The sequence below is a fragment of the Lipophrys pholis genome (genome assembly GCF_963383615.2).
Source record: "Lipophrys pholis genome assembly, chromosome: 2".
Classification (NCBI taxonomy): Eukaryota; Metazoa; Chordata; class Actinopteri; order Blenniiformes; family Blenniidae; genus Lipophrys; species Lipophrys pholis.
The window spans coordinates 25,939,545-25,951,320 of record NC_137636.1 but is presented as its reverse complement, the minus strand read 5'-3'; the positions used below and the strand labels follow the sequence as shown (position 1 = coordinate 25,951,320).

The following is an 11,776-nucleotide window of genomic DNA, read 5'->3' as shown; positions in this document are numbered from 1 at the left end:
TGTCACGAAGCGAGTGTTGGAGGGGTGTGGCGTGAGCTATTACTTATGAATGCGTTCTTCTTCTCTTCGAAAAAAAAAAAAAAAAAGCAAACAGACTGGAAAAGTGAGCACGGGGCCTCCGTGGCCTCGTGGCAAAGTGTGGCGTTTGAACCATGGCTCTGAGTCGTCCCACCTCCTCCAAAGTCTGTGGCGGTCGGGTGTCGGCGGGCATCATGTGAATCTGTTATCGCTCACTGTCGCTCACTCACCTTCACCACGCAAGACAACATAACCAGCACTGACACGTCGGGTTTGGGGTGGGGGGAGCTCCTCTCGACGAGGACAAAAACAAACACCATAGCTTTATACTTCAGCCGCCCAGATCACAGTCAGAGAAAGGAAAGTAACGTCGGAAAAAATAAGTTAACATAATTCTGACACATAGCATTTTACAATATGTACAATAGTTTTAAATTAAAATAGATTTGTCAGCTGTCTGATTGGGTAGGTCCTCTAAGGAGCGCTGCTTTATTTCATTTTTTTTCCTCCGCCCTTTCCAACCATCCAGTGTTAATCCGCAGAGTTACCGTCAAAAGCTCAGAGCCAATCAGAGTGCAAGTAAGGCTTCCTTCTTCCCATCCCTGCCAATAGTCTGTGGGTGGCGTCTCCTGGCGGGGCCGAGCCCTTAGCAACACTTGTGGCACACCCTTCAACATCTCCACCCAAAAAAGAAATAAATATAAAATATATGTAATATTTCTATATATATTCATAAAACCAAACCCAGGATAGATTTGAACTCTGAAGTGTCCTCTCCGTGATATAATCAAACTTTCCCCGACGTCGATCCGGTTCTCCGTTTTTGTGTGTTTTTGCAGTTTTTTGAGGGTTGGGGGAGAAAAAGTATTCTTCAAACCTGTACATCTTATACGCAAGTAAACAAAATGTAAAAGTGCATGTTTATCCTTTTTTGTTGTTGTTTTTTCTTTTTTTTTTTCTTTTTTTTTCTTTTTTATATGTTTTATCCACTATATCCAAAAGTGTTGCAGGCACTTAAGTCCTTCCCAAACAATGCAGGTGTTTTTCGACAGTGGAGCAGGTTGGTTTGGTTATTCCTGGATTCGTGTGGGTCCGTGTGTCTCTTGTCGAGGAACCAGGCCACCCCACGCCCTCTTTTCCTCCTCCTCTTCCTACCGTCTCCCGCCCGGTCGGCTCGCTGCTAGCCCAGGATGTCCAGGTAGACGGGCGTGGCTTTCCCCATGGCGAACAGGACCTTCTGAATGTCCTTAATGTTCAGTCGCTGCTGCGGTTCCCTCTGCCAGCAGCCCAGCATGATGTCGTACACCTCCTTGGGGCAGATCCGCGGCCGCTCCAGGACCCGGCCCTGGGTGATGCACTCGATGACCTGCGGAAGAGAGCGAGGAGTGAGCGAGGAGTGAGCGCAGAGACTCTGGCTGACTGATTGCTGTGGTTTGTCGGTAATGAGAAAGCGGTGACACCGAGCAGACCGCCCTTTGAGGTTTGAGCTAATGAAAGTGAGATGAAAGAAATAAACACAAGAAGGCATTCTCTCCGAAATTTGTGCGATATTGAGGGGGGAACTGGATCTTCTTTTCCTTTTCTGTCCCATGGCGCGCGATAACAATAACAGCAAGTATCAGCAGGGCGGATGTTTGAGATGTTGCTAAAAGCCTGACTGATCACTTCTTTGTCGCACTAATTATCCTGATGACTCACTGCTGTCAAGACTATTTGACTTTATTATCTGGGTTTTTTCCAGGCCGCTGTAGCTTGACAGAATGGATAGGTCTATTTGTATGTAATAAGTGTGGCTGCACAAAAAGCACAGACATAGTTCTTTTTCTTAATTAAATTGAACAATTAACTAAAAATCAACCCCTTGTCCCGTTTCGTTACTGTATTTCCTTCACTATACCTCACACCTGAGTACAAGCTCTGTCAAAAAGTGCATCATGAAGAGGAATAAAACATATTGAAGACATTTTATTTTTTTTCATGCACAGACGTCACTGCATCCAGGTCTAAAACCTTCTGTGAATTTCTTCCTCAGCTCGGACCATCACCATATTAGCCTACGATTAGCGTCCTTTGTTTTTACATCACCGTAAGAGTTTCTGTCTTTCTCAAGTCTCCCGTAACTTTCTCTCTTCTTTTTATGTTTTCTACTGCACATTTTTATCATTTTTGTTGTGACATTTTCCTCGGTCTCAAAATACAGCAATAATGTAGGTTTTTTTATTGGTACTGTAGCAGCATTATGGTGTCATACAGTGACATCTGGTGGCCCCACATGGTATGTACCAGTATATTTTGACAAAAATGAAAAAAAACAATGAAATTCTTGAACGCATTTTGTATTCAACTTTGCTGCATGTTGCAATGACTTGTCACATACTGCAACAGTCAACTCATTCCTAATTAAGCTAAAGCGTCTTTGGATTCCTCATCATAACATGAACATGGTTGTGTTTTGGTTGTAAATATACAAGAGTTTGTTCTGGGCGGACCTTGAAGATCCACACCACTCACACCGCATCGGAAGTGAGTGAGAGCACAACATTCACAGCTGTTGCTGCTCACCAACATGAAGGGTGAGGTTATTTCCCAGCCGATGCTCTATGAGAGCTACAGAAGGTGATGTGTGTTTTGTGGCTGTAATATGAATCGCCAAATATCATTACTTTTGCTAATAGACAAGGGCGAGTGGAAACAGGGGACGATTGGTCACCACTGCTCTCTCATCTCAGTTGGAGCCTCAGATCTGAGCACAAGACACGGATCCTCCACTTAACAAGCAGCTCAGGAGGACCGGTAAGGTGACACACCACAGGTATGAGCCGCTGAGGGGAAGTGCTTTCTATTTCAATGAATTAAGTTCTGAGCAAAAAGTCAGTGTTGCAGTCAAAGTTACTTCACATTGTGAAGCTCTATGAAAACAAACTTTTGTTGATCATTGTTTTCGAGGCTTTCAGTCGTTCCGCCCCAGGAGGATTTTAGCTTTTCAAACTTCTTTTAAATTTTAACAGGATAATATTATATAATTTTGATAAACATAGGCGTATATACTGCTGTTGTGTTTAGCGTCTGACTCTTGCTTTTAATTCAAAACTATGGCAAAAAGATCATTATGAAAACGGAGCTATGAACTAGAAGTGGTGCAAGTTACTGCACAGTCTTTTTTTAAAGTAAATATAGTCTAAACTTTAGTAGTAATTGGTCACTAATCAAAACATTGTAATCCTAAAGTTGAACATCTATGGTTGGAACATCTTGTGTCATGTATCATAATGCCAGACCAATTATGGAGTTTGTCATCATATTTGGTAACTTAAAATATTTTTTGTTGTCTTGTTCAATGTCATCTTTTAAGATGTTATATTTTGGCAGAAACACTGAAAACGATGTAGTTAGCGTGCCAGGCCATGAGTTTGTTCATTGTTTTTGTAATGAACCCACATGTACATACGCACAGAGATGCTATATATGTTATAGATATTAACAATGACAGTGACTATCAACGATGCTGTCAACTTTGTTATTGTCCATCCATTGTAGCACTGCTTGTGTCCACATGTGTCACTGCTGTGGGAGTGTCAGCGTTTTCCTCCGTTTCCACAGTGATGGTGTCCGAGGGTTTTTCAAAAGTCCTATTGTGGGAGCTGTTTTTGGCTCTGAGCACCGATGTGGTGTAAACAGACCCTCAAAACGCGAGAAAAGTTTTCCATTTTCATTTGAAAACATTGTGTGAACGGGGCCAACAGGACATTATATTGTTGTGGATGATCATAGGACTCTGTTTCTTTCTTTTACAAATAGTGAAATCAGTGTGATTTTGCTCAGTTTTACACAATTTAACAAATGTTTCTTCATTAAAACCATGTTTAAAATGTTTCTAAGTCGAAAATCCAATGTAAAAAAAACTCCCTTAACAACTCGCTTGGGTTGACCTTCCCATTTATCTCACTGAGCCAACTTTCTTTTCAGACTGGGCCACTTTTAAAGCATTGAGTGGCTCTAGGTTTGATGTCAGCTTCCTTTTTAGTTGCTTTTTTTGTCCAATAAAATCTGCTACAAGCTGATGTTACAGTGATGCCACTGGTAACATTACATACATGATAGAAAATATCAGAGTATTTTTTCTTATGTGCGCCTGATGCGACTCTTTGAATGCCACTTTCTTTTCTGTGGATTATCTACTTCTGTGTTTATACTCTTGTGAAAAAAAAGAATACTACAATTATACTTGTGGGTTTAGTGCCTCCCTCAACTTGAGTTGAGTTGACCTACAATATTTCATGTACTGCAGAAAGTAACATTAAAAAAAAGTAATTACGTGTATGATTGGATAATATGGAATTCATAATGACAGTGAAGAGCATGCTGGGACTGAGCTGAAAGACAAGAGGCCGAGTCAAACTGAGTTAGATAACCCTCCTCGCTCTCTGTACAGTGAGCGGTGGCAGCTCCCCGCAGAGAGACGGATGAAGGACGAGGCCAAAGCCGTCCTGGATAACTCGTTCTCTTCCCTCCACAATGAGGCTTCTGCAGCTCATCCGTCAGCACACAACAACATTTGGATCAGATTTGAAAGACTTGCCCTAAAGATGATCCCAGCCAAATTAACATTTATAGTAAAACTTTATTTCTTAGTTTTGTTTTTTTCAAATAAAAGTGAGGTAATGTTCACTTTGATGCTCAGCAAGCAAAATGTCATCCTTTCGTCAAGGCCAGGATCTGGAGCCATGTGTGGCACTAAACCCCTCTTTAGTGACTCCCTGAAGCTGTTACATTAAAAAAAAAAAAGAAGAAGATATAAATAAACATTGTATCCTATATTTTGGTGTATTTGTAAAACAGAGAAACAAACCCATGTAGCTACAAATAATCAAACATCTAAAATAACAAAACAAAAGAAAAAGTAAGCATTGAAACTCCTGAAATGGACAAAATAATTAAAAAAGCTGGATTACAAGAAATTGCTTAAAAATGACTAATCAGCTTAAAAAGCTCATTACAACTGAAATGAAAAGACCATTTGTATTAATGTGCTTTTTAATATCTGAGTGTTTCTATGCATGTTATTGATCTCATATAAACTTTCTATCTCTTTCATATATTTATACTGTGGCACATGCACGGACACCCCTTACAATTTTGTTGTTTTTAACAATGACGATAACGACTTGTGGTTCTAAAAAAGAAAACATATGAAATATTAAGATATCATTCAAGGTATTCCTGAGGTACTGATCTGATCAGTGACCTCGGTGAATGTGTTGATGAGGTTAGAAGATCTGGTTTTACATGAACGCCCATCACTTGTGTGCATTTTGTCCTGGAACATAACAACTTTAATGAATTTAGGTCATTGTATTCCACATAAATGACAGGACTCTCACTCATGGTTCACTGTGTGAAGGTGAGTATAAAATGAAGCAGCCAGCCATTAATCCATCACTACTACCAAGGAGCTCAGATATTATCGTGTAATATCTTAAACACAAGTACTATTCCAGTCTACATTTGTGAAAGATATAAATATTTTGTGAGGGCAAAATGGGGGATTTTCTTGTTTTTGGCAGCCAGATAACACAGCAGTCATGTCTTTACACTGTCATCACATTTTGGCATCGTACTTTAATCAGCTGAGTGTCTCACTGAGTGTCTCAGACGTCTGTTCCTCACGCAACGATGTGGAAGTCCCAATTTGTGCGAAATAAAAAAAACCAAAAAAAAAAACCACCGCTTCGACGTTTCCATTGGAACATTTAAAGTGCGACGCACGCCACATGCCAGGTTATTCTTTTGGGTCAATTTCATTTTCTCAATATGCTTGCTTTACGGGAGTAATCCTAATTGAATTTTATTGATTCAAAGCAGAGCCTCCCACGAAAAAAACCCCCAAACCAATCATGGGTGTTATGTATCGCTGCGTCTTGTCTGGTTTGCGAAGTGGCATCAATTTATCACCTCGTTGGGCTGGTGTGCGTATTGGAGCGAGTGAAGAAACAACACCAGGCAGTAGATTAAGCTGCGCTCATTCAAACGAGCCATTAGAAAGCCGAGAGCTGAAGCTGAGAGGGGTATCGCCCCTCGTCCACAGCGCTCCACCAGGGACCTTTTTCATCTGTTCTGCAACAAACGGTTCAATATCTGATGTTTGGAAATGCAAAATTGATTACTGAATGCCCCGGAGCTACGATTCCCAGTACTAATCGAGCTGGATCCTGCTTCATAACATATATGTGTACATGTCGCAGGCTTATCTGCATGCTCAGGGCTCTTTGTGTACCTCGTTGTTGCCCAGTTGAAACCAGGGCTGCTTGCCGTAGGTGAAGATCTCCCAGAGGATGACTCCGAAGCTCCACACGTCGCTTTCTGTGGAGAACTTCCTGTACATGATGCTCTCCGGGGGCATCCAGCGAATCGGTAGCATGGTGTGTCCTCCAACCTGAGAGGACAAGGCATTGTTATTGCGAAGATAAAAATATCGTAATGAAAATATATGAAAAAAAACCCCCCAAAAAAACACAGATTAGAAAATTCAGTCGTCAACACGGCTCGCAGGCGACCGGAGATTAAGTGTCCCTGCGTGTACCTGATACGCTGGGCTTAACACTTCATGAAAGCCCGCTGTGCTGCCGGATGTTGACATTGATGCAATACAGGAAAATGCTGACTTCTCCACCACCTGCTCCGTATGTATTGAATCAGTGCAAATTCTTTAGGTTAGGGTATTAAACCGGCCCTTTCTGCTCGATGTAAAATCGCAATCTGTGATCCCTTCTATGCAGAAGAACAGGCGCTAAGCTGAGGATCAAAGTCTCAAAGCAGGCACTGTGTGCTCATAGGCTTTTAAAAAAATAAAAAAAAAAGGTTAAGAAAACTGCTGAACGCACACTTCCACATCCTTGTGTTATATATCAACATGTTCACCTTCTATGTTGTTGATGAGGTGTGCATGGCGCAGGTTAGCACGGTTTAGACACAGAAGATATCGACTGCTTAATGTCTTCAAACCAGCTGAACATGAAATGAAGTCTCCCCTCGCTGTAAATCCTGCGTGGCTGGGTATTAATCGATTGAACAATCATCCATTAATCATCAGATCTCCATTTAGCCGGCATTGTTTTAAGATCTATTTCCCATTCGTGTCATCAGCGGCGCTTTAATCACAGCGGAGACGAGGAGGACAAGACCGATGTGGGGAAAGAGCGACAAGGTATAGCAAGTTTCAGCCGGGAGTGTCACTCGCAATGATTCCCTGAAGTTCAGGAGTCAAAGTGTACCGCTGACAGATAACGCCATTATAGTCCCCTCCGAAAGTATTGGAAAAGACAGGTTTCCAAGTAAATTAAATCAAATTGCACCACTTGAAATAACTGCATCAAGCCTGATTCACTGGCATCGACAAATTGTTGGTTTCTCCCTGTATAATATTCTTTTAGGCTTTTATCACAGTCTCCACTATCTTTTTCATTCCTTTGGACAAAGAGAACCACTTTGGGTTTTTTTTTCACTTGCATGAATAATGTTGCAAAAGTAGGAAAATCACATTAGATGTCTCCAAAGTCAGCACGTTACGGCAATTCCTTCCAAGACTTGCTGATGTCAGACCTCCTTGCATTTCTACAAGTAGCAGCACATTTCAGTACAATCGTCGCCAAAAGATGAGGAGGCTGCTGTCAAATTACAACCAGTGACGGCTGCTGGACTGTCATGCTACATGCTAGTAGGAGCTGGAGCGCCATCAGACAGCAGTCTGATGCTTCGTTTACACCACAACAAGTGAAAGCAGAAAATGTTTTGGGTGTTTATTTACAAGACAAATTGGACTTGATGGTTTTATAGTTTACAGTCAACCGGAATAATAATACAACTTCCTCGTCTGTTTGTACGAGTGTCTGTGTACTCGTCATTGTTGATGTTTATAGTGTTTTGTTCTCTGCTGCGTGTGTGCGGTCTCATTAAAAAAACAAACAACAGCTCCCACTAGTGACCGTACATGCCAACTCCATCATTTTCAGTGTTGCGGAACTTTCCGTGTAAACGGCCATTTTTTTTTCAAAACTTGGCAGAGTAAACGCAAAGCTTTTTTAAAACTAAAACTCAAAAATGATGTGTTTTCACTTAAAACGTTGTTGTGTAATTGTGGTCTGTATCTACACCAAACAACAGTTTTAATACAGCATGCCGAGAAAATGAACAGAGGTTTTATTTGTAGTTTTGCCAAGTTTGTTGGAATTTTGTCAAAACATTTCAAAAGAAGGCCGATGTAATAAAAAAACTGGCACACCATCACTCCACAGGGGAATGACCAGATTGAATCCAAGCTGTTGAATATTGATCTGAATCGAATGGCGGCTGCTGTGAGCAGTGCTAGTGACCTACACGCAGGACAGTTAAGCTCTGTCTCAGTCCGGTCTGAGACGATAACAGAGCTAATAATGACGGCATCACCACAAGATGTGTTTCAACTTAAATAAGTCAAAAGTTCAAAACCTTGACGTATCTGCTTTTTCTGATTTCTGGGACTAAGGTTGCGAACCTCCACAGTACCTCATACATAAGCAGCATTTAACGTCTGATATATTGAAGATTGTGATGAAAGGCTTAAAATGGCTCTTATTTATAACAATTTCATTCAGAGAAAAAAAATCGTGATAAAGTGTGCTAAATATTGACTATTCCTAATTCTTTTTTTAAAGACGACTCAACCTGTATTGATAAAGTTTTGTTTAGAGAAAACAGAAATTATTTGCCAGATGATTGATACTACAGGTTCACAGACTGTATGAAGAGAGGCTTCAATGAAGCTGGAAAACTGGAAATAACATTTTCTTCTTTGAAGAAACACAATGAAACCCTAAAATCAAACTTTCAGAGTGAATATTAGGATTTAACCGAGCTGAAATGTTTTTTTTTATTTTTTATACCCATCAAGGTCTTTGTCAAGTTGATGGTACGTTTGGGATAACTTTGACAAGATTACAGCTGATATGTTCCAACACAAGATTTAAGAACTGGAAGCGGTTGGTACAAATCTCATGTCTAGTTCTATAATAGCTAATTGAAGCCTTTCGTTCTTTCTCCTGACCAGAAAAATAACAGAACTTGTGCTCATAGTGTCTTCATATCTGACAAAAATAAACTGTAAACACATCCGTTTTTCAGTTCAAACAGTCTTTTACAAACAAAGTTCTGCTTCGTCTACTGATACTACAACTACTCTTTGGACGTAGTCTGCATGTTCGATAGAAGGGTTTTTAACATTTTTAATTGGGTGTGGGTGGGTGCTTTAAATAACCTCCTTCAGACAGTCACCAGTTAGAAAAGATCAAAATTCACATCCTACATGATTAACACCAGAAGGTACAGTAATAATTGGCATTTATTGTTTAAGATCTGCTCCACGTGCTGCTGTTGTTATCGTGACAGGTGGTCAAGAAAACAATAAAATCTCCTTTCAGGTTTTTATCTTAAAGGTCATCCATGTATGACCAGAAACACTCATCCAACGATGTATTTACTCATCCACTGATTCATCCAGCCTCAGTTAGACTTGGACATACCATGAAGGTTAAATTCATCAGAAATAAGGTCTTAGCATGTCGCGTCACTCACCCTCTCATCTGTACCTCTGAGTTACAACACAATCAGATTCATTTAATCATATTGAGCTCTGCTTCCAACCCCCGTTTACCAGCTCCACATCTGTGTGCCTTCAGCTGTGGCTGCTGCATTGCATTTTAAGTATCGGCGCTCAAGTCTCACTAATTATCTCTTAGTGTTGCTGCGCACTCATTGGACATTTCCTTTGAAAGTCAAACACAATTTCTATGTGTCAGTCTGATGTGGCAGATGAAGCTTCTGGGTGCTTTTAAAGAAACATGAGATTTGTCGGTCTGCCAAAAATGCAGCTATTTCCTGAGCATTCGTTCACTACAGTCACTGTTTGTGCACTACATCACATTTAAATGCTGAGTGTGAAACCTTTGTTTGCTCTATATCAGCTTTCCCAGTGTGCCGCAGACCTGCTTGTCATATTCCCTGTGCAAGAATTGTCTATTAGCTCCTTTAAACTGTAGAAAATCTCCTGTCAAACTATATAGGATAAATATGTTACTTCCATAACTTTAAGGAAGACACAAAGCTTGAGTATTTTAGCACAGTTGTTTAAAAAGGGTGAATAAACTGCCCTGGTTTTGTTCAAAGATAAATATTTTTGAAAGATGCATTTCTGAAGCTCACCCAGCTTACTTGATTTGTGATTTGTAGAACAGGGCTTGCAGAACTACTCCGTTAGAAGCCATCTTATTATAAAAGTAAACATTTTTTGACTGCAAATATTAATGTTTCTCCAGATTGTTGAAGTCTTCTATGAAAAGTGCTTAAATGCACCAATTCACAGTATTTGTTTTCCCCTCCAGACAAAACTACAGTTGCATTTTAGAATGAACAAAACAAAAACTTGTTATTATTCAAAATAAGCACAGACAATTCAAGTGATTTATTCTCAATCTTCACATCAGAATGAATTTAGAGTTTTGATCAAGTGTCAGATCCTATATATTATCCATGATATAGGATAGGTAAAACACTTCACTTCTAGATTTGTTTGGTCCTGCAGTATCTGGCAGTTAAAAATCCTTCACAAGGGTCAATAGGAGGCGATACGTCCATTTAAAATGTTGGATGTACCTATGTTGGAAACTTGACTGAGAATGAGTGACTGAAAAGGTCAGAGAGGACCAACACAGTGCCATGAGGAACTTTCATAAGCTTTGTTGTCATGCCCACAAGCATTTGCTTTAATCTCTGCAACTGCATTCTCTGTAAACGACATGCAATACTTTATTAGAGGTATTTTGCAGCACATTAGACATTGGAGCTTGTTAATGAAGTCGGTCCAGTTTCGGGTATCATAAATAAGGCTTCATTTAGTGTGTTGAGTATTTGCTGAGCAGTGATAACACTGAGCTTTATGCCTCCCTCACATTTAGCACAAATCAATATTTGTATACGGGGCTGGTGGGTCAACAAGACTGTTAGAGACAGTTTTGCATATCAACACCCACATGCTGACCAAGAATCTAAATCATTCATTAAGCAAACAAATGTCAAAATGTTTTATTTATTTATTTGTTTCTGTTTTGGAAAAGCAAGCAAGGACTTTTATTCTTGCACCGCTCAACATGTTAAGAGGCATTGGTTAATGATATGTGTGACTTGAGATATGCTTGTGGACACAGTGATACAGGTTTTGTAATCATTTAAGCGCAGTGGCCCTTCTCACCCTCTGGGATTTGCTCCAAATCAGATGAAATAATCTGGTTTCGGTATTTAACTTTATCCATGTTTCACCATATCCAAATTTAGATTACTGCAACACAAATGAGAAGAAAAAAGCCCAATGATCACTCTGAAGAAGTGCGTCATCTAACCCATTAGAAAGAAGTGGGACCAACATCAGAAATAGCCTTGTATTTCTTAGATAATTTGTATTCGCTGGAGAGACTATAATGTATATCAAATCATTATCGAGTTCGAAATGCTCTAAAACCATTTTATTCTTCTCACTTATCCCCAAGTTCCAGCAATTTTGCTGAGCATTTTTCATCTGCATCCTGCCTCAGATTATTACATTTACAGACAATTATAGCGAGTAGCTGGCCTTTAAAACCACGTGGCCTTCCACTAAGTCCCATTCAAAGTTGAAGGCTGTTTGGGTAGATCTTTGCATAAGAGCTGTTAAACCTGAAAAAAACAAACCATG

The 11,776-nt window shown here is 40.1% G+C and overlaps 1 protein-coding gene across 1 annotated transcript in view; it reads right to left on the bottom strand.

Annotated features, from left to right (window-relative positions):
- Positions 1-1,002: 1,002 nt before the first annotated feature.
- Positions 1,003-11,776, bottom strand: part of ntrk3b (neurotrophic tyrosine kinase, receptor, type 3b) — a 282,620-nt gene continuing 271,846 nt past the window's right edge. The window contains exons 15-16 of the mRNA XM_080490348.1: positions 6,293-6,451; positions 1,003-1,384 (exon numbers count right to left, since the gene is read on the bottom strand). Coding sequence (XP_080346474.1) covers positions 1,199-1,384; positions 6,293-6,451 — 345 coding nt within the window. The 3' untranslated portion in view covers positions 1,003-1,198. The remainder of the gene's footprint in view (positions 1,385-6,292; positions 6,452-11,776) is intronic.